At 43.8% G+C, this 24,015-nt stretch overlaps 1 protein-coding gene across 3 annotated transcripts in view; it reads left to right on the forward strand.

Moving 5' to 3' along the window:
- Nucleotides 1–24,015, forward strand: part of NCOA1 (nuclear receptor coactivator 1) — a 1,223,800-nt gene that overhangs the window by 855,672 nt on the left and 344,113 nt on the right. For all 3 annotated transcript variants that reach the window (XM_086928021.1, XM_086928023.1, XM_086928022.1), the window contains 5 exons: nucleotides 2,866–3,045; nucleotides 4,161–4,262; nucleotides 7,377–7,517; nucleotides 11,516–11,663; nucleotides 13,876–15,295. In XM_086928021.1, the coding sequence (XP_086784147.1) occupies nucleotides 2,866–3,045; nucleotides 4,161–4,262; nucleotides 7,377–7,517; nucleotides 11,516–11,663; nucleotides 13,876–15,295 (1,991 nt within the window). The remainder of the gene's footprint in view (nucleotides 1–2,865; nucleotides 3,046–4,160; nucleotides 4,263–7,376; nucleotides 7,518–11,515; nucleotides 11,664–13,875; nucleotides 15,296–24,015) is intronic.

Below are 24,015 nucleotides of genomic sequence, written 5' to 3' on the forward strand. Positions count from 1 at the left end.
AGAGATGGGGGCACAGCAGGTCCACCCGGGTACATTCATTCAGCCTTCTCGTTCTGTCAGCCCTCGCCTGTCACTACAAGAACCACTGTCCTAATGCAAACAGGGCTAATGTCCCCTCCCTCTCCCGTGATCGCTAGAGTAATACAATAGTCATATCTGGGGTGCCGCAGGCCTTGGTGCCACTGCACCTGCTGCACGATGGATACCTACGCCCCTTTTCTGTCATCAAAGTTACCTAAAACTGCCTCAGTGACTCAGCAGCATCACAAGGGCCATGGGAGAACCGGATGGGTGTCAAAATAAAATGAAAGCAAGGTAGGAGTAAACACTCTCTGGGTGCGGACTCATCGAAGCTACACGTGCGACACTCAGCGAGTTAAACAAAACTCGTCAAAGGCGGAGATCCCACGGCAGGATCCCGCTGCTCACCCAGGAGGCACTGAAAGCATGCACGGGCGCAATGCCAACCCCATACAGGGCTACAGAGCCGTCTGAGGGCAGCACACAGCTGCGCTTGTAAAGATCACATGCCTCGGCACAGGGGATGCGGTGACTGAGTCCGGCTTCGGGAGAGCACACGCTGTAAACAAGGAGCACGTGCACGGGGCTTTGGCTCGTGCAGCTTCACTGTCAGAGCCGTGAGAGTTATACTGCATTCTGGAACTTGCAGTTTAGGGGTTTAGAGGATTATAAATCAAAATTGCCAATGGCATACATTATAATAAAAAGCATAAGACTGTTAGTTAAGTGCCGGCAGAGAGGGGCAGAGCCAAAGCTGCCCATCGGGACCCTCTCTCACTTTAAACGAGCCGTGCTCACTCAGACTGGTCAGGTTTGCTCACGCTTTCCAGCATGTACGCAGCGTGTTCTCGGACAGATCTCAGCGTTTCATTCCAGGTGGATCGCGTTACAGGAGGCGGGGGCCGTGCCCGGTGCTGGCGCTGCAACACCAACACAAACTCTAGAGCAATCCCCGGGTCACACCGCGCAGGGGCGGGCGGGCGATCTGCCGCCTCCTCCCCGGGCACACGGAGGAACTTGTACCGGTACCGACCCCCACATCAAGTGCTGGTGCTCGCTTCAAGTGTGTGCTTTTAACGAGCCCCAAAGAACACTCCGGGGGGAGGGGGGATTACAGGGCCTCAGCAAAATGCAATTCAAATGTACTTGCCAAATGTACACATCTCCCCACAACCCTGAGCAGGAAGGTGGGTGCCGGCAATGCCGGACCAGATTCGGGGGCGTTCCCGAGAACAGGCTTTCCGCTGACGTAGCCAAAAGCCTAAAATTCGCGGGAACGCCACCCGAATCTGGTCCGAGATTGACGGACAGAGCCCTCTCCCAATGGCTAGCCTCCATTTATGGAGCTAGCCAATGGGAGGAGGGGGCGTATACCCGACCCCACACAGAAAACATAACGTTTTTTGGCGCATGCGCACTACGTGTGCATCGCCAGTCAAAACCTAAAAACCACGTAGCCAGGCTCTGTCTTAACCTAAGAAATAGACTCACATTACTGCAGTACATTAGACCCCTTACTGTCTCCCGGTGGTGCAAAAACTAAAGCTCAGCATTCTCTGTACAGTTTTCAAAGCTTGGGAAAGCCATGGCCCATTGTATCTGTAGGCTCTATTTCTGACCTACACAGTCGGTCAAACGCTGGGGATCAGCAACGTAAACCTGATCATCCAGGTCAGTTTAATTCTCAAACCACACTGCAGTAGGTCCATCCGGGTAATGAATGCTCAGATCTGGAACAGACTCTCTCAGGTCTAAGGAACCACCCAAATCTGACTACTTTCAAGAAAAGAATGAAGGCCTTTCCTTCCCAGCATACCTCTACAGGAGCTACCTTCCTCCAGTACAGCAAGTACAGCATTGCCTCATTCTGGGCTTGATCCATCAGAGAGCCTAACTCGAGCAGACTCTACTTCATTTCACTCAAAAAGAAATTGTAAAAAAAGAATCAGTGCTGCACATCGGCGCCCCGTCACAAGATAGCCGTTTACAAAATTACAAAATAAAATTGAATTTAACACATCAGAGTTGTGGAAGAAAATATGATTTATTAAAATGCAGGAACATCACTTTGTAGAATGACGCAGTCTGCCAGGGTAGGGCTTTATTCTATAAATTCAGCAGACTTGCCCATAAAGACTTGTACCTTTAGGCTACTTCTCAACATTTGCCTACCGATTGCTGGCTATCAAGACTGCGAGGTTCTCTGAGCTGGTTGGTACAGCAGTTGATAGGAAAGAATGGAGAAAGGGTGGATGCTATCTGGGAATGGAGTCATGATGTGAGCATTGCGCTCATTTAAAAGCTGTAAGGCAGAAAACAGTCGGGATAAGTCGTTTAATAGAGAGGGTGGTGATCAAGAGGTTCTGGTTTGAGGGCCCAGGAACCAGGAGGGCTGAACGTTGAAGCAGTTGAAGTTGAGAAGGAAATTCATAATGATGTGGGCGACAGCTTTGATATTTGAAGACTGTCTATCCAAATAGTACACCTTAGCATTGCTATGATTAGTCTGTGCTGGATTGTCCTGGAAAGAGATAACCTGTAAGGTCTTGTGAGACGTTTGAAGTAAGAACTTTAGGTAGTGATTGTGGGGAATATTGGAGCAGAATGAGTCCTTAAGGGTGAAGGTGAAAGCTTTTCAGATGTGATGGCAAGTGTGGATCAAGGCAGCAACAGAGGCTGGCAGTTCAAAGCGAGAGGACGCTGTACAGGTGTCTTTGCGAGCAGGTGAGGAATGAAAACAAGAATATGAATGAACTTTGGTAACTATGACTTTTGCAAGTTAGTTGATGCTCAACACTGGCATGCATTTTGTTGAACCCTGAATTATCATTCTTTTTTCTTTAGTAAATGGAGTTCCCTGGCCCCAAGAAGCCACTGGCCGAAGCAGCCATACGTTTAACTGCAGAATGCTTATCCGGCCACCAGACGAACCAGGCGTGGAGAACCAAGAAGCAGGGCAGGGGTACGAAGCGATGCAGTGCTTCACCGTCTCCCAACCCAAGTCAATGAAAGAGGAGGGAGAAGGTGAGCCTTCTACCCATTGTTCTTCTTTACATTCGTCTGTGTAAATGCGGATTTAAGTGTGCAGCCGGGCGACTGTGCCCTTCGCTCTTCTTTCTGAGGAGGTTGTGTTGTAAGCTAGTGTGTGTAGCCTCAGAGATTGTTCCTTGCCAGGCCATGGCATCCAGTTTCCTGATCCCAGAAGAACCAGCAATAGGTTCGTCAGACGGGGTCCCTGTACAGATGAATGCTGCAGGGGGCCTTCGGAGGCTGTTATCACCTTGGTTCAATCTGAACTATGGGTGAGCTAGGCAACATGTAACATTCAAGTCCTCCAAAGATTCTCACACTTTGCTGCCTCCAGAGCCACAGCACAAGCCAAGAAACGCTGAGAGGGTTGACATTGCCCAGTGCTGTACAGTAACTAATGTGAGTGTTATGTTAACGGACATTTGTAAATAGCACACATCTCAAACTGAATTTTGTACTGGCATTTATAGGTGGTAACATTACAAGCTCAGTATGTGCTACGCTTTTAACCAACCTCAGAAGGATTGACTGAGTTTGTCTTGCTGGGATCGAAACACGATGCCACCTGCATTTCCCAAAAGCACATCTTCACCGGGTGCTACTCTACTAACTAAACAGATGCCTTATGGCTTCGTGCTTTGTCCTTCCGTCCCCCCGCATTCCTACCAGGGTCACTTGAGGGTGGTCAGGGGACGGCCGCAGATGGACAGTAAGGTGCAGATCAAGATGCAAGGATACGGCAGAGAAGAACTCGAGAAAGACCTCTCTGGGTGAGCCCCTGCGAACGTCTCCAGCCCATTTGCTGGATTGCCCTAGTGCTCCACGCGGAGCCTCTCGACAGGAAAAGGCATTTTATGGTGCGGCTGTTAATCTTCGGCGCTGTCCCTCAGTACGCCAAATGGGATTGCTTTTGGAATGAGCTGAAACCCACAAGTACAGGATGTAATCAAACCACCTGACCTCCCCAATTTCTTTTAAGTGATCGTGTCAGAAGCAGGTTTAATTTTCTTGCTGTAGAAATTAACCTTTTCATTAAAAATGTTTCTTCCATTTGGTCTCTGTACCCCTCCACTTACATCCTCTTTCGTCATTCACGTGTTTTTTGGCAGATTTTCACTCCTGTTTGATATGCATTGCACGGAGGATCCCTCGACCTGCGCCCCCCACCCCCACCACGTCAGAATCTTTTATAACCAAGCAAGATACTACAGGTAAAATCTTTCTGTTAATTAAGTGTGTTTGTTGGAGGCACTTTGTGGCTTATTTTACGGTCATATACGTATTGTATCCATTCGTTCTGTTCAGTGGTGAATTTTGCTATTACTTTTTACTCTTTAAATCATAAGCTATTGCCATTGGTGTATGTATGCTGTCACGCGGGAAAAGAGGATTGGAATGTCTGTGAGACTGGAGAGAGCACCAGTGCTCATGTTGTGCGTTGCATTATCAGTGTTGTGGCCTGTCTCGCCCCCTATCTTCTCCTCGGGCGTGTCCTGCACCACTTCCCTTATGAACCCTGGTGGCCCCACGCCCCGGCTTCAGTCACTGTGCTTCACCTGCTGTCTTAGTGTCCAGGCCAGGCAGCCTGTCGTAAAGAGCAATGTACTTCATCACAACGCAGTGTGGTGGTTATTCTGGAGTTGGCCTCTCCTGCGTTGGCTTTAGAAAGCCTTGTGATGTTATCTGGGGCATCTGCTCTGGCTCCACAAAAGCCATCACCCCTTTAGACCAGTGACCTTATGGACAATCCGTGTACTTTTAATGATTCACAGGTAGAAATAACAGAACAAAGCAACAGACGACAGAAATAACAAATGAGTAAAATGCACATCACAAGATGAACCTTAGCCTAGACTTCTCCTTCACTGGTATGAAAAATTAGGCAATAACTCTGCTTTTCAGGATTCCTTCTAGGGTGTGAAGGAGGAACATGCCTTAAAATTGCTGCCAGGACTCTAAAGTCAGAATCCGCTCTGAAGTATTGCCTAATATGCACGTTGAAGTGGTAGTGGGGTAAACAATACAGTTTTAGGTAGGAGATCTTGTTAATATGCGGCGTGTCTGCCGCTTAGTGCTTTAGAGAGATCTTATTGCTAGCCTAAGACTTTTCAAGGAAGTCTACTGATTGCCTACATTCACTTTTTCTCGATGCCACTGCTGATTGGAATAGAAATCCCAATTCTACTCTGCACTAATTTGACTTGCGGTTAAAATGTGCATACTACAGGGTGCTCCCCCAGTTCCGGTGCGTGTTTGAGATCACATGGTGCTCCTTCGTTCCAATGTTTGTTTGAGATCATAGGGGGCTCCAGAGTTTCAGAGTATTGCTTGAGATCACAGAGTGCCCCCCAGTTTGTGTATGTTTGAGACCATAGGGTGCCCCCAGTTCGTGTATGTTTGAGATCACAGGGGGCTCCCCAGTTTCAGAGTAAGGTTTGAAATCACAAGGTGCTACCCAGTTCCAGAGTATTGTTTGAGACCACACGGGGCTCCCCAGTTCATGTATGTTTGAGATCATAGGATGCTCCCCAGTTTGTGTATGTTTGAGATCACAGGGTTCTCCCGAATGCCAGTGTATGAGATCGCAAGGTTCTCCCCAGTTCCAGTGTGTTTGAGATCGCAGGGTTCTCCCTAGTTCCAGTGTATGATTAAAATCGCAGGGTTCTCCCAAGTTCCAGTGTGTGTTTGAGATCGCAGGGTTCTCCCTAGTTCCAGTGTATGTTTGAAATCGCAGGGTTCTGCCAAGTTCCAGTGTATGTTTCAGATCGCAGGGTTCTCCCAAGTTCCAGAGTGTGTTTGAAATCGCAGGGTTCTCCCAAGTTCCAGTGTATGTTTGAGATCTCACGGTTCTCCCAAGTTCCAGTGTATGTTTGAAATCGCACGGTTCTCCCAAGTTCCAGTGTATGTTTGAGATCGCAGGGTCCAGTGTATGTTTAAAATCGCAGGGTTCTCCCAAGTTCCAGTGTGTGTTTAAAATAGCAGGGTTCTCCCAAGTTCCAGTGTGTGTTTGAGATCGCAGGGTTCTCCCAGGTTCCAGTGTGTGTTTGAGATCGAATGATTCTCCCATGTTCCAGTGTATGGTTGAGATCGCAGGGTTCTCCCAAGTTCCAGTGTGTGTTTGAGATCGCAGGGTTCTCCCAAGTTCCAGTGTGTGTTTGAGATCTCATGGTTCTCCCAAGTTCCAGTGTGTTTTTGAGATTGCAGGGTTCTCCCAAGTTCCAGTGTATGTTTGAGATCGCAGGGTTCTCCCAAGTTCCAGTGTGTGTTTGAGATCGCAGGGTTCTCCCAGGTTCCAGTGTGTGTTTGAGATCGAATGATTCTCCCATGTATGGTTGAGATCGCAGGGTTCTCCCAAGTTCCAGTGTGTGTTTGAGATCGCAGGGTTCTCCCAAGTTCCAGTGTGTGTTTGAGATCGCAGGGTTCTCCCAGGTTCCAGTGTGTGTTTGAGATCGAATGATTCTCCCATGTATGGTTGAGATCGCAGGGTTCTCCCAAGTTCCAGTGTGTGTTTGAGATCGCAGGGTTCTCCCAAGTTCCAGTGTGTGTTTGAAATAGCAGGGTTCTCCCAAGTTCCAGTGTGTTTTTGAGATTGCAGGGTTCTCCCTAGTTCCAGTGTATGTTTGAGATCGCAGGGTTCTCCCAAGTTCCAGTGTATGTTTGAGATCTCAGGGTTCTCCCAAGTTCCAGTGTATGTTTGAGATCGCAGGGTTCTCCCAAGTTCCAGTATATGTTTAAAATCGCAGGGTTCTTCCAAGTTCCAGTGTATGTTTGAGATCGCAGGGTTCTCCCTAGTTCCAGTGCATGAGATCTCAGGGTTCTTCCTAGTTCCAGTGTATGTTTGAGATCGCAAGGTTCTCCCTAGTTCCAGTGTATGAGATCGCATGATTCATCCTAGTTCTAGTGTATGTTTGAGATTAAAGTGTTGTCCAGTTTATTTTTGGAGGTCACAAGGTGCTGAATGCACATTTGGACCTGACCGATGGAATTTCCTTCAATATGTGGACTCGACATCCACATATTGGCTGGATACTTCCAGCTACTTGTCACATGAATCAACCCATTGCGCTTGAAGCTGAGTCAAACTAACCGGGGATTTCCTCCATTTTTGATCAAACCAATCATTTTCTGTTGCTTCCTGGCTTCTCTTGAATGGCATATTAACTGAAGAAAGTGCCAGTTTGCAATAATAAGTGTGAGAAATGAACAGCAAACATTGGAAATGTCGCAGTATTACCACAGGTTATAGAAGAGGTCGCATGATCTCTTAAGCCAATACAATCATAATAACTGCAATCCCCTAACTGCAATTTCCCTTTTCATTCTAGGCAAAATCATCTCCATTGACACCAGCTCTCTGAGAGCCTCGGGCAGCACCGGCTGGGAAGATTTAGTCCGGAAGTGTATATATGCTTTTTTCCAGGCCCAAGGCAGAGAGCCATCCTATGCCAAGCAACTGTTCCAAGAAGGTAAAACACGCTTCACTTTTGTTTGCAGCTTTATTTTTCAGGGCTCTAAAATCAGTGATCTCATCAGTACAGAGATATAGACGTGCATGACATTAATGAAAACCCAAATATATTAGGTAGGATACAATGTCTGTTCTACTTGTGGATGATTCTAGGTTCTAACCAGGTGCAAACACATCAACAGATTGTTAAAATTATCAATGCCCAATTGAACTGGCATGACTATAGGTGTCCTATATCTCAGTCTGTGCCCATAAATGATGGCATTTCATACAGATAGAATTTCTTCTTTGGTCTATGCCATCATACTCCAGGTTGCCTGAAATGCAGTGCTGATAATCCAGTGGTTTGTATGCCAATATTTTGGGTTTTGTGATCACTTTGAGAGTCCAGCCACTATAGGAATGTGGGCAGAGTGATGGAGTTGCTGGCCTTTGCAACCTTCAGAAGAGATTGAACCTGCTACTTTTACTGTTAGATTGGAATGTCTAAGCACCCCTATATCAGCTTTGTCAAAGTTTGGTATAGAGACAAAGCTACGCTCCAGCGGTGCCAGTATCATTGAACCTTTATTGGGTTGCATGTCCCTACATAAAACTCAACTACTTAGACACCGCTACTGACAATAGAGCTACTGAGAATATCAGAACATTGTGATATAAGTACAAGAGTAAGTGCGCTTCCCTTAACCCTAACTCTAAACTATAATATTTCCCTAAGCTCATATGTAGCCCTAAGCCCAACCCTAAATCTTACGTTACTATTGACTCAGTCTGTTTTCAAGTCTCTGAACAAGACAATGACAGGGCAAGACACACGGGGTGCCGAGAGTTTGGTCCACCAGTTTGGTGATCAGCAGAGCACTACAGACAAATCTATAACATCACATGGGACAATGAGTATGTCCTTATGACATTAGATGTAACATTGTTGTATACGAGTATCCATCACAAGGATCGGCTGAATGCCATTGAGTATTTCTTAGGGGCACGCCCAATGTGTCTATTTAAACATAAACAAATGTAGCTGGAGATGACAGATTGGTGTCATACCAACAATTTCTTTATGTTTAAGTAAGATGTTTTCCAACAGGTTATTGGAACTGCAATGGGCACCTGCTTCACCCCCAGCTATGCTAATTTGCATTTGTGCTGGTGGGAGGGGCATGTGCTCTATCAAACGTTTGAAAAAGAATGATCAGAAAAGTTTATATTATGGCTTCGTTTTGTCAATGATTTGTTTATTATTTGGAGTGGAACAGTTGAAAGTGCTGAGAGTTTTGTTAAAGAATTGAACAAGAATGATCTTAATTTAAGTCTAACAAGGACTATAAGGGAAACAGATTAACTTCATAGACTTGACCGTATATGTCAAAGATAATAAAGCTACATAGTAAGATTATCCATAAGCCCTCAGTGGGAAATATTGTCCTTCATGCCCCCAGCTTTCACCTCACCAGTTTGAAAATAAGTATTACATATGGAGAATACCTTAAAATCAAGAGAAAATGTAATGAGACAGAAAAAAATCCTCGAATCATAAATTGAGTTAGACATTAGATTCAAACAAAAAGGATACTCTGAATCTATGCTGTTAACAGCAAAAATGAGTGCACAGACAGGGAACAGGGAGAAGCTTATTTTTGGGAGTAGAAAGATGGGTAAAAAAACAGACCTCTAAATGAGAAGAGATGTATAACCATCTGCAGTGCACAATGGCAAAAAGTTAAAGGGATAATGTTGAAACATTGGAACTTGGTAAAAAGTGATCCCCATAATTGCTGAGAAGGTTTCAAAAAGCCTGTAGATCACCTACAGAAAAGGGAAATCCATAAGAGATGCACATATCCACCCTAACTCTGACCATATTGATAAAACCAATTGGTTAACCAAGAGTGGGGCATTCAGGCGATGTACAAAGTGAAAAGCAAATCAATATGGCATACAATTGAATACACTGCTCTGTTACAATAAAAAATAGTTAAAACCAGGGGTGCTTTCAACTGTAGAACTGACATTGCAGTTTACATACTTACCTACCCACTATACATCAAGTAAACAAGTGCATTCTGCAACACGTATGTTCTAGAATAACTTTGATAACACACATCCGGTTGCCCGCTATTTCAATGTGGCACATAAGGGAGAGGTAAAGTTGCTCCATTTTTTGTGGTTGACAATGTTCACAAAAACCCCAGAGGTGGCAACAGCGAGAAAATGCTGCACCAGCTGGAATCAAGGTACATTCGCAAGCTAGACAACAAAAACCCAAAAGGGTTAAATATGGAGGAAGATCTGCACACTTTTATCATGTTTGTTTCAAGTTTTCAATATAGAAACACTGGATAGTTTAAAGTAAATAGATGCATATAACCTTTTTTATTGATCATGCATTAATTCCCATGAGTGGGATATCTTTATAATTGGGTAAATTGTGTTTTTGATGACACAGAATGCTTGAGTGTGCTATTATGACCCACTTGGGAAAGTTTATTTATATATTCTTTGATTACTCTTTAAAAAGAATTCAGGGATAGTGACTCTACTCAGAGGTGACCTCCGGTGTATACTTAGTCACTTTGTGTACGTTTTCCAACTTTGTAAATATTATAATTGGAGTGGCGTATCTACCCAAGGCATTGGTTTTAAAAAGTTTTTGCCCTTTGCATAAAAGATAAGCATCTTTGACAATGTGATACAGGTTGCATTCTAGCGTTGTAATTTAACAATGTGAATACGAACGAATGACATACTTTGAAGGGTTTTTGCATAATTATTTATATTCACTGACATATGATTTACAATATAAATTTGTTAGCATGATGAAATACATTTTGTAGAAAATTGCAACTTCTATGTTTATGATTATGTAAGAGGTCACATGAGTGCATATAACCAAGAAAAAAATATGTTTCTTTGTTGTGATCAAGGCTGTCTTGCATGGCAGAAATGTGTTGAGTCGTCTCTCTCCATAAACAACAGTTCTTTCAAAACAGCTGGAAGTGTTGGCGCCTCTTTTCTCAAACAATGAGAAGTAATATTTATAAGCACTGAATAGTCTGTCGCAAGTGCGACAGACTATTCACTTGAGATTCTGATGAAGGAGAAATAGGATTACAGGTAAACTACCATCCTCCCTTGGCTGCCGATTTATGGTTCTCCTGCCTGTGTCTGATACCTTATACATGTGTGTTTTGCTAGCCCCTTGACAGCAAGAGAGTGCCTCAGCTTTTGTAGATGCAAGAAGAACAACTGGTGGACGAATGCTGAATAATGTCAAACATTCACCCCAGTACAGAGATCTGGACCTAAATCCATGGTTTCTTTGCTCACCCCATTTGGACCCAGCCATATGAAAATCAGTTTTGAACCTGCTCCCTATTGGAACAGTCTAGACTGAACTGCCAGCCCAGGTCTTCACTTGACCAGAAACGAGGATCCTGGGACCGTTTTCAGGGTATTACCCCTCATCGACCAGGCAAGTTTGACTCCAGTGGCATGGTGAGCACAGGACCCACATCTGGGCATACCCTTCCCATTTAGGTTGACTATAGCAAAACATAAAGATGATGGACAGAATGCTGAACATTGTCAAACTTTCACCCTAAATCCATAGTTTTTTTGATCACCGTGCCATTCCAGTTTGGACCCAGCCATATGCAAGTCAGCCTTCAATCTGCTTCCCATGGGAACAGTCCAACCCGAACTGCCAGGCTGGGTTCACCCTGGACCAGAATCAAGCCTCCTGGGACCGGTTTCGGAATATCACCATTAATCAGCCAGGCGGGGGGTAGGCCTAGAGCTCCAAAGACGAATACCTGCTTGTTTGCAGAGTAAGCCAGGTAGGTATTATAACCAAGTTGTTAATGCTTGCATCTGATCTCTATATGCACATTTATTCATTTAGCAGGAGGTCTGGGTGGTCTCTGCTGCCGTATGGTGTAGGTTGCAAAAACCGTGTGCCCATTATAACGGTTGCATTCCTCTTCTTTTAATCAGTGATGACTCGAGGCACTGCTTCCAGTCCTTCGTATAGATTCACCCTGAGTGATGGGACAGCGCTAAGTGCCCACACCAAGTGTCGGTTATGCTGCCCTCCAAGTCCAGAGATGCAGCCGTACATCGTAGGAATCCATATCATCGAGAGGTAAATCTTCACATGACGTTTACTCATTTTCATAATCAATTGCTGATACTAAGTGTGTTTTCATCTGTCAGCATTTCAGACACGCTCTATCATGTGTACACACACGATCAGTCTCTCACACCCTTCCTTCACCTAATGTATTCTGTCGAAAATTCCTGATTTTGATTGGTGTTCATAATTTATATTGATTAAATTGAACAAAGGAGGAGAGTTTCAGACTCCTTAGATGCGAAGCCTTCCCTTTGGTATTTTTTATGGGACTGAAGTCTGCACACATAAAAAGGTAATGAAAATGTTTCATTCAATTTGGTTGCCCTATTTAGACGAGGTCCGTTTTCATTCTATATAGATTTAATATGTGCTTGGTAAGGTTACTTGGGTAACCTTGTGCATTCCTAGAAATGACTAGGGATTACATTTGTCCACACAGAGCAGGAATGGTAGGAAGCAGTTTGCTTAGCTAGTGTAAAATCATTGTTTATCTGTAGTAGCTTACGTTTGTTAGCAGATGTAGCATAACAAAAAAAGTTATTAGCATGCAGAATGTTTTGCAATGCCTTAGATACTTTTTCATTGGGGAAAAAGGGGGTGGAGGGTCCTTCTGCAGTTTAGCTGCAATGTCAACGTTACCCTGTTACTGATATACCACTTACCAGATGATCACCCATGGAGCGCACATGGTACTTGCCTACTAGAAAGAAACCCATCTGTCTACGCTATCCCCTTTTGATTTGGGAACAAGATTGAAATAACACCTCAGAGTGCAAAAAATAGAGGTAACATGAAATCTACGGCCTGCCATGCCCTGGAATTTCTTAGAGTGTCAGTAAAGTGTTGCATTTCAAGAAAGGTCAATCAATTAGCATTGGTTCATATAGAAATGCAAATATCTGGTATAGAGGTTACCTATAAAATAAGTCTTCAATGAAGGCCAATGTCTCAAATAGTGACGTTTGTGTTCCAAAGTAGCCTTTGCAATGTTTCTGTCTGTGATTGAGTTATTCAGATTTACATAGATAGAAAAACTAGGACTTTAAAGTAAATAAATAAATGTCTAGGAGTAGGTGCATGCGTTGTACAAAAATAAACATCCCTGCTCAATCTGTGCTCTAATATCTGTAGGAGAAAAGGTTCATCTGTGTTTCTCCATTCATCTCCCATCCAAGGAAACAAAGGTATATGCAGGTGAATATTGTTCCATTACCCATGTATAACATGGAGGGGGTGGTTGAAGGTAACCCTAATAATGTTGATGGGTCTGAAACTAAATATCATCGAGAGACCAGCATAAAAAGGAGTTCCATTAATGTTGTTACCTAGCAACAAAGAGGAGTTGTGGAGGGGATGTGAAGGAAGAGGGGTGAGAGATGTACAGGCTCTCGTAATAGACGTGGAAGAGCTCCACGGTTGAAAGCTTCGAAACAATAGTCACTGATATTAGAAATGTAAGAGGAAAGCGAAGTCACTATTCCAAGGTTAACTGGAAAGGCTAATTGCACATGCAGGAAGCTCATCAAATTGTATAAGGGAAAGCAGTTATTGAGGCAGTTTGGAAGACAGTTCTACATTACTGTATGCGGTGGCAATTGATTTGACACTGGAAATGTAGAACGTTATGTTGGGTGGGGAATTCACTTTGCTTTCACCGTGCCATTTGAGTCCGCTCTTTTTCCTCATCTTCCTGTCATGCTTTGTTCAAGCCTTGTTCATGTTGACTGTTGCCAATTTATTTCATTCTGTTTACGTGATACACTTTGATCTACAACAGAGGAAGCTCCTCGTCCATAATGACAACAGTGCACAAAGGTTACTCCAATACCATAAGAAATTCCTGCAGGTGGCAGTATAGTGCTTGGAGGGGCAGTATGGTGGTAGGGCAGCCTTCTGCTAGATGTGACCTATCAAAATTAACACAGGACTCCCACTTCAACTCTAGGACCTGTGCCACCAGGCTTGTAGTTCTGGCCACTGTAAAACTTGTTTCCAAACAGTGTTCCATGTGACATAAAGCACACATCAGCTTTGGGAAGGATCTGTATTCATCAAAAGAAATTCTGTCCGTGGTGAAATGTATAATATACCTTATATGGTAATTACATTTATGCAGCATGAGGACATCATCATTTTCAAAGTTCATCTTTGTAAGTCAAGTTGGAACATGATCTTTGCAATGTTTGTCTGTGTATTTAATTTTTTTGCTTTTTCCTTCTAGAGACCCAAGCCCTGTTTCTCCTCAAGATAACCCAAATCCTGCAATGCCACTACCCAGGCTAAGTCCATCGAGGAACCCTATCATCTCCCCAGCTCAGGGCTTCTCATCTACCACCTCCTCATCGAATGGCAGCATGTTGACCAGCAGTGTAAACCAGCAGCCCAGCTCAGGCGTACACAACGCCAGTAATGCTAGCACCACCCAAGCTAACTTTCGATGTTCTCCTGGCAATCCTGCTGGGGGTAGTATTGGCTTAAACCAGGGACAGACTGGCTCCCAAAACAATAATCACCATGCAAACTTTAACAGTTCCCCCATGAGTAGTCCAGGGATAAGCCCCCCACAATTCATGTCTCCAAAACCTCGTGGCAGCCCTGGATTGGGAGGCCGGTCACGGGCGACGGGTAATCCTTTTTCCCCTACAATGCCTGCTATTCACTCTCCAGGGGGCATGGCAAGCAGTGGATGCAGCAACAGTAGGCAATTTCCTAGTACCCCATTAAACTCTATGCATGGTCTGAGTGAAGGGCCCAGTCCCCCTGCTGGTTTTTCTGCAACATCTCCACTCGGCTGCAACAGTAATAGCAGATCATTTCCAAACACCCCTGTGAACTCAATGCAAGGGCCTAGCGAAGGACCGACAACACCTCTGGGATATTCCACAGCCTCTCCTGGTCTGCGGCAGTTGAGTTCACAAAGCTCTCCTGGTAGGTTAAATATACAGCCACTGAAAATGGAGCAAAAAGACAGCAAAGAGATTGCATCTATTTTGCGTGACATGATTCACCCCGACAATAGCTCAAGTGATGGTAATAAACTGATGGATTCTGGCCACCAGCACGGGAGCGATAGACTCTCTGAAGGGGACAATAAATGTCCACAAACCACATCTAGTCACAGACTTGTAAAGCTTTTGGCTACAACAGCAGAACAGCAGCTGCGACTTGCGGACATGGACACAAATTGCAGGGATCCGTTATCTTGCACGGGTTCCTCAAACTCAACTTGTAGTAACTCTTCTAGTGGCACCTGCCCTTCTTCTCATAGCTCTCTGACGGAGCGACATAAAATTCTACATCGACTTTTGCAGGAGGGCAGCCCTTCTGATATTTCCACTCTGTCCCTGGACACTGACAAGAAGGATAGTGGCTCTGGGGCAGCAGCTGTCTCAAGCCAGGCTTCCACGAATCCCTCCGATGTGAAAATTGAGCAAGACATAGCCAAAAAAAAGGAGTCAAAGGATCACCAGCTCCTGCGCGTCCTTTTAGACAATGATGAGAAAGAGCTGGCAGTGGGTCCTAGCTTAAGTCTGGATGATGTGAAGGTGAAAGTGGAAAAGGCAGAGCAGATGGAACTGTGCCAACCGGCTCCACTCACCAAGACTGCTCAGGAGGATGTGAAATTAGAGCCACAAAACCAGGTGAGTTACTTTTGACCAATTTAAAGTATGGCACAATAAGAACTGGGAATTCTATCAACATTTTGCTTTGAGGGAGCATCAATGTCCGATAAGCTTTTCCACAACAGAAGGCGGTCCTTCGCACAAAAACTCTTTTGATTACATGAATAAACTCAGAATTGCATTATCAAATTCACTGACACAGTGTACGATTAAAGATCTATTGTAATCGTAACTTAGCTGCATACTGATAGGGAAATTGACCAATCATATGTTACCATCTCAGTGGCACAGTGCAACAATACCAAAAGTTCAGTTTATTAAATTCTGTGGCTTTTGTGCAACCCTTGCCTATTTGCTGCAAGTCAGGATTTGCATGCAAGATTGGTAAAGTGTATATTTGCTATGATGTATGAAGGAATCATTCAGTACTGTGTAAGAGGACCTCAGGCGTATCATTGCAAACTTTCTGTGATATAGAGGCTACTCAGATCAAGTCAGTGAATTTAAGGCATTGTGTCCTCCTTGTTTGAGAACATAACTTACTGTCATACCATAAAAAAGTTGTTCAGGAAAATAAAATATGGTAGAAGAAGGAGGTGGACATTCATGTCTAAAGCGTTGCTGTTAACAAACGGAAAAGTCAACGATCCATTGGGCCGTCATTTGTAAGTTTGCACTTAAATTTATTAAAGAAAAGACAGTAATGTATCTACCCCAATGTAGTTTGATACTCGTTCTCATTTTATCTGAAAGCAAGTAGGATATACTCTTATATGGTAATGTTACATAATGTGCAAATTACATATTATTTATGACTTCTTTTATTTTTATTTTGTTGTGGGTTTCTATATATTTCTACCTGCTGCACTTTATTGGCCTGAGGGTGCTTTAGTGTGAGGGTAAACCTAAGCATTATTAGGTGACAGGAATGGTGAGAAACAGGTCTTATACTGTATGATCTAGTAGACAGGAAAGAGGGGGTTGTGATTAGGGCACAGTGTTACCAACTATGTCTTGAACAGATTAAAAATGTTGTAACCGAGCAGAAGAAAAGCATGTAAGTTATTTGACTAGCCATGACAGGAGGACGGGTAAGGGAGAATTTCTTACAGTGTTCGCTTATCCAAATATCTGCTAGATTAGATGGTTCTTTAAAGATTTTTATCAATTTGACACTCATTTTCGGATGAGCTCTGTACTGAAACTCTAGACTCAAGGTGTTCAACCACCAAACTTATTTGTTTCTCTCCCAACGAGTGGTCAAAGGACATCTTTTAGCAGACCTAATGCTTCTGGTCGTTAGGTAAGGGATGAACACTTTTTATCAGGTAGTTTGGTGCACTACAGAGCCCGTTGTTAGCAGACGCAGATGGTGAAATAGATTTATCGAGATTGAGTTTATTTGGGGAATAAATAGCAAAATGGTACTGCCATGTTGCAAGCTTGTTCCATGGGATTGGAGGGCTGTTGAGTTCCTAAAACCAAGAGAGAAGGAAGAGCTTGAGGAACAGGATTTCGGTTTCACCGCAGTTGGGGCAAACGCAGATTTTCTGTATCGGCGAACCAGTGACAGTGAGAAATATTGTGGAGTTTATCAGGCTTATCATCAAGCTTGAGCGGAGCAGTGTATTGTCTTGTGTACTTGGTAACCTATCTTGTGGGCATCTATGATGGCAGCGAGGTAAATGCCAGGAGGCGGCATAAATGTGAAATCACAGTAACAAAAAATATCTTGATTATTAAGTCCTGCATACTCCGAATGGGCAATAGCCCAGTGATGTAAGTGAGAGACGTAGAGATCAGGGTTTTTGAACTGATTAGGTGCTTGGACTAGGGCTAAGATTGGCTGTAAGGTCCTGGTCTCCTATTGGTTCCAGTTTTTAGGTCTAGTGTTGAGATTGGATAGTGTTAGGGCTAGGGTTCCCATTTGCTGAAGCTGTCATCTGATTACTAGGGCTATAAAAAAGGCCAGGCGTAGGGCGTCTCAGCCCAGGAGTCGAGGCTAAGGGCAGAGAGGACAAGGGCAGTTTCCTGTTTGAGCCTTATAAGGGCAGAGAGGACAAGGGCAGTTTCCTGTTTGAGCCTGTTCGAGACTGGTCGGGACTAGGGCCAGAAATGCTGCCCTTTTTCTCATTTAGCAATAAACAGTCCACATCCACAAACAGAGCAACACACTCACACCAAATGTAAACCACGGACAACACTATGCAGCTGGCTTGGAGCAGGTCAAGGTGGCGGTGCCTCCCTCGGGACGCGCTGCACACCCGCCCGTCCAGCGGTTGTGGCACGTTCCGGTTGGGTGCACATTCGGGTCCGCGGCTCGGCCAGTGGAAGGCGAGGCGTGTGTACATACTTCCATTGTGCATCTATGTACCTTTCATGTACTTGGATCTTTGTGTCTGTTACTTTTCTCCTGAAAATGCATATCCAATGCACTACCCTATTTCTCATTGTGTGCCTCTATCAATATCTTTAATCTACATATACTTACCTCCTTTATGTATCTATATACTTTCAATGTAATTATGGATCTATATATTTATCACTTTCTTCTAATTTAGCATTTCCAATGCATTCCCTATTTCTCAGCCTATACTTCGCTCAATATATCTTCTAGCCCAACCTTCTGACTCATCTCAAACTTCTTCTACTACTCCTTCCAGTGCACTACCCATCCTATACATCTACCAAGATATCCTCTACATCTACTCTCTCATTTATCCCAATTCCCATACCACTACTATGATTGCCAAAATAACCCTTTCTAGACTCTCTCCTACTCTACCCTTCATTGCATCATCTGACACCTCTTTTACTATACCGATACCCTAAAACAAACCTTTTTAAACTCTTTCCTCTTAGTCCTCCCCTCCAAAACTCCTTTTTACTCATCAAGTCTCCTCCTATTGCCAAGACCTAAAAAAAAAAAATCTTTCACTCTTTTATCCCTCCACTATCCTTTTCAATCGAAATTAACAGACTAACATGTTCATTTCTCAAATTCCATATCTATACTAATATACTACCCAAATAACTGAATAACATATCCACTACTCCAATTACTTCATATATTATTTTTTTTACTATACTAATTTTCAACAATAATAATTTATGGGTTCCGGAGTGGCGTCCTACTCGCCAGAAAAGCGATTCAACACCCATTAGGGGTATCAAGTGCTAAATGAATGCAAATCATTCTTCCCCTTTTATCCCTTCGCTATCCTTATGACTCAAAGTAACTGACTAATATCCACCACTGAAATTAATTCATATTTCACCATATTAATTCACCACTAATCCTTTGTAGGCTTCCTGAATAGCGTGCGTCAATAAGCACTATATAAATACAAACCTTTGTCCTCCTTTATCCTTCTGCTATCCTTCCAAATCCAAATAACTGACTAACCTATCCACCATTTAAAATGTACTTGCATGTTTCACTATACAAATTCAACACTGATCCTCTATGGGTCCCAGAGTAGCGCGCTACTCGCCGAAAAAGCGCTTTGACGCCTCGTCAGGGGTAGTAAGCGCTATATAAATGCAATTACAATACAATACAATGGTGTGATCATAGATTGATCCAGTCAAGCACTTAATTATATGTTGAACAAAAATGCTTCCTATTTCTGTGAGGTGGTTTTCAAGATGGCTGAATATTTGTGCTGTTTGCTGAGCAACACAATAATTTGAATATTGAGTTCGATATGTCCGATTGAAGACTTATTAGGTTAGCCAGTTAAAACAAGCATTTACAATGCAATAGGTCTCGCATTAATTAAGTTTGAGCTATTGGCATTGCTAAATATTGCAACACCAATTGCAACAAAAGTCTATAAATTGTAGGCCACATTTTTTTTTTTGTAGCAAAGGTGGCATGCTGCGCTTTAAATGAATATGTTTAAAAGTAAAGTGCTTGCGTCTGGAATGGGGTGTCATGATGCCCCATCTTTTTTCGGTGATTTATACTTAACGTGGTATGGCAATCCACGATACCGGGCATGCACACCAACAAATAAACAAATGAACTACTGATGGAACATGAACAGTTTCGGTGTGCACTCTGTCACTTTTCCTGTCGTAAAAGTAAAGTGAGCCATACTGCTATTGTTACAAAAGTTAATTGTGGATGTGTTAACAATTGATGTGTATACTGATGGCTGGTAGTGTGTGTGTCTGTAGAAATTGTGCACTGATGGCTGATGGTGTGTGTGCCTGGTGAAAGCGTGCACTGACGGCTGGTGGTGTGTGTCTGATGAATGCGTGCACTGACGGCTGGTGGTGTGTGAGCTTGGTGAAAGCGTGCACTGACGGCTGGTGGTTTGTGTGTGCCTGGTGAAAGCGTGCACTGAGGGCTGGTGGTGTGTGTGTGCCTGGTGAAAGCGTGCACTGACGGCTGGTGGTGTGTGTGTGCCTGGTGAAAGCGTGCACTGACGGCTGGTGGGAGCGTGCTCTAGCGGCTGGTGGTGTTTGTGTCCCGTCAAAGCGTGCACTGACGGCTGGTGGTGTTTGTGCCCGGTGAAAGCGTGCACTGATGACTAATGGTGTCTGTGCTTGGTGAAAGTGTGCACTGGCGGGTGGTTGTATGTGTGGTTGTGTGTGTGTGTTGTTGTGTTTGTGTGTGTGGTTGCGTTTGTGTGTGTGGTTGCATGTGTTTCCGGACTCCCTGCTCCCTTCTTGACGGTCGGTCCGAGTTACACCTTGCACTGCTGTTAAGCCTCAATAAATCCCAGGCACACTTCCGCTTTGCATCTATCGCCACTGGGAAGAAGTAGTGTACCAGTACATTGATTAATCGGCCGGCTGATGGAGACACTCCTGTGAAATCTGAAGCATTTAATAAAATAACCCTCATGTTAGCTCTTAAAGTGACCCTCGCATTATATCCTCAAATGAACTTCACGTGGCCCTGCTTATAGGGTCTTTCAGCCACCCTTCTTCCTCCAATGGTCTGTTGTCATGTCATTCACATTTTTCTTCCAACCATTACAGCATGCAGCTAGGGGTAACAGGTCAGCCCTATCGCAGCCATTTGCTAACTCTAACGTGAGTGATGGAATTTTTCTCTGTCACAAGAAGCACATCTGCACGCAAAGTAGTTCCTTTCAGAGCTGCTAATGCAATGTGTGACCCAAAACATTATTTTGACTTTAGATGATTCTTATATACTGGTGAGTGCTGTGTAGCTCCACCGACAATCATTTTTTTACGAAAAACAGAAAAAGAAAGCTAGCATTGTAAAGCCAAAAGGTAGGCAGCGCCCTACCATTGGCTGTGCCAGTGCTTGTTTTTGAACTGCAACTTGCGTTATTTCTTGCCGCAGGTGAGTTTCCTTGAAATCTAGGGCCTGCCGAACTTTAAAAGCAGACACTGTACTGTCCAATGTGTGTATGAGAGATTTGTATAGTGCACATCTGACTACAAAGCCACAGCACTGCACAGAAATTGTGCACAAGTGAGGGGGAGTAGAAGGGGCGGGGCTCGCACGAGAACAAGTTCCAGAGACTCCAACAATGAGCAGGTCATTACAGGCAGAGGGGTAAGAGCTGGAGGTACAAGGGGGTGCCAGGCGGTCACCTAGCCTCCAACTCGTAAACACGGACCTCACAGTTCACTACTGGAACAAACTAAACATGTTCACTTCCTGAACCGGCGAGGCACCTCAGTGGGTTAATGCACCTTCTAGAGAAATTAGTTTGCATGTCACTGTTCTCTTATTCCTGACGTCCGTAAAAGGAGTACAGTCAACAACTCAAAGCGCTACGAAGAAGCAAGATATCGACGCTACATAAAATAGTTACTATCGTGAAAAGAGTGACTTCGCGTCAGCAGTGGAGGGGTCACGAAGGGTTGGAGCCGCTGCCCGGGTTTCTGTCTCACTTCTTCATGGTGCGGTTTGTTTAATCAGTTCTAGCAGTTTTAAGCAGCTCATACAAACCCCACGGTATTGTCTTTAAGGGAAACGGCCACTACAACGAAGCCGTTTCCACGAAAACATTAACCACGCATGCATTACAACGCATGCGTGGTTACCACGAAAGCCTTTACCACGCATACCTTTACTACGAGGTACGTAATAAAGGCATGTGTAGTAAAGGCTAACATTAAAAAGGGGGCTTGGGGGGGTCTCCCCCCCCAAAAAAAGAAACTCACCTAAAGTCACTCAGCGTCGTTTAAGAGGAAACGGAAAGAAACTTCCGCTTCCTCTTAACGACGTACGACGTCACCACGAACAAATTGAGGAAAAGGTTCTACGTTGAAATAGTATTCCGTTGTAACGCATGCGTGGTAAAGGCATGCGTTGCAACGGAATTCGTTGTAAAAACATACAACCATTGGGTATTGTATTGTATAGCATGGGCCTAACGCAGAGAGTAGTTGAAGGGATGTGGCCCAACCACCTGAGCTGCCGACTTTAGAACTAGGAAACAGGTTTTGAGTCCCGGCATCTGCTCTACAACCTGTGATTCTGGGCAAATCGCTTAATCTCTACGTCCCTAAAAACATGACTACCCTCATGTAATGTAATCTGGTGGTCCTATAAAGCCCCACAGTGCCCTTGTAGCAACGTTGTGCAATATAAAAACTGCAGGGAAAAAAACACATGTACATAAAGCTGTGTCCGAGCGGTCTGATACAGACTCACCGGTCCAGGCGGCTACTTGCCAGAGTAGCAGGCAGATTTACAACAAGGATTTTTCAAGGGTAAGGTTTGGCATGACATAAGGAAAAACGCATGTTACCCGTACATTTTATAAACATAACACAGTGAGGCTGATAAATCCTGCGAGACAGAACAAGCGTTTGAATTGCTTCAAGGCAGTCAGCCTTTCACCCTTCCAGGGTGGCTACATTGATTGCTATAGGTTAAGTAATCGTAACATCTTTTATTTTCGGTGCTAAGAAATGGCAGAACTGTGATATTTGGTACAGTGCAAAAAAATAAATGATCAAGCAATGTTAAATATAAATATATGGTTCTGAACTTGATAATGATGCACAGGCAGATTTAGATGCTTTACCAATGGCGCTATACAAATGCCACAAACATTATAAAAACCAAGCATTGGAAATGCAACAGGTCTCGCATTTGTTTGAGTTAGAGCTATTTGGCACAGTACATGGCAATGTTTTTCCCCTATGTATTATGGAGTGTATGTATGTGGTGTATAGTGGTATTACTTGGGTTGTATTATATTAGTTAGTTGTAGTATTGTGTGGAATTATGTGGAGTGGATTTGTGTGGAGAAAATATGTGGCATGGTGTGCTGTGGAATTATGTGGATAGTAATGAAATGATCAATTATGTAGAGCGAGATTGTGTGTTATGGAGTTTGTTATGTGGAATGGTATTGTGCATTGTGGAGTGACGTATTGTGGATTTTGAATTATGTGGTGTGCCTTTAATTTAACAGTTGCAGATTGACAGAAAGCGACAGGCAGAGATATGTGCAACTACTGATGCAGTTAGGGAGTCTGGAACGTCGTCAGAAAAAAAGTAAGAAAAGAGAAGTGGCGCACACAAAGCATATTTCAACAATTATATTAAAAAACTAAAAATAAACACGCACAGAGTCTAAATTATCACAAAGAACCAAAGCGCTGGTAAAACCCATGCAGAGAGAATAACTAACCAACCTCCAAACACTCATATTAGGGACACGTGTTGGCAGTATTGGGGTGGGATAGGCAAGTTAGCAAAAAACACTAAATAAAACTTGGGGGGGGAAAAAGAGTAGGCAGTCATAGGGCTAGTTTACTTCTCCCATATGGGTTTCATAAATGACATCTCAAGTCTCACGATTATTAAAAAAAAATCCCTCAACTGAAACAAACACACAGATGTCCCGGGGTTGATGTTGTTTCTGACATGTACGAGGTACAAGGAGATGAAGGGCCAACCCCTTTGTAAAAGGTCTTTGGCATTTTTTGCTGCCTGGGTGATGTGCGGCAATAGTCAACAGAAATGTTATGGATTATACCCTACAAACTCCAAATCATTTCCAAATACTGGAGAAACTGCTGCAGGAAACATTAACTCTGGACCAGCATTTCTGGGATAGTCCCAAAAAAGTTTAACATCAGAGCCTCGGTTCTGGGGTCTAGCTACTGCAACTTTAGTTTAAAAAAATAAAATCGATGCACTATTTTACAGGCGTCCACGGAACAGGTAATACCCTGCAATTAACAAAGCACACGCGTTAAGCGCCAACAGCAGCACTTTAATGGGCTTGTTCTTTTCAATGTTCTATCAAGAAGGACCAGTACCATATATGTATTTAGAAGGTGAAAAGACTCAGAGTTGTACGTTTTCCGAAGAAAAAGAACCGCTTGGGTTTTTCATGAAGCCCTCACCCACCGACCTAGTCGGTGGCATGCTTCATCATCGGGCCCACCACAGTGACACCGAATGTGTGCCGGGTGTGCTGCGACGCCAGATGTTACTGCGGAACTGGTATTCTTGCTGAGTGTGAAGTGAAAAGGTGAAGGAAGTGAAAGTTAAAATGCCATACCGGAAGTCCCAGTACCCGAGGGATCAATTAAATTTAATTTCTGGGCCCCTGTTGGCGGTTAAAAGGCAAGTGGATGTGGTGGAGTTAAATTATGAACTCCTGCATCCTGTGTGGTCGACATGTTTCAGCCAGGCCTTTTTATTAAAACTGGCTTTCCTCAGGACCAAATGATATGTGAAGAAGTGCAATTAAACTAAAGAACTAAATTATAGTGATTGTGTTAAT

Source organism: Lissotriton vulgaris, chromosome 6 (assembly GCF_964263255.1).
Source record: "Lissotriton vulgaris chromosome 6, aLisVul1.2, whole genome shotgun sequence".
NCBI classification, from domain to species: Eukaryota; Metazoa; Chordata; class Amphibia; order Caudata; family Salamandridae; genus Lissotriton; species Lissotriton vulgaris.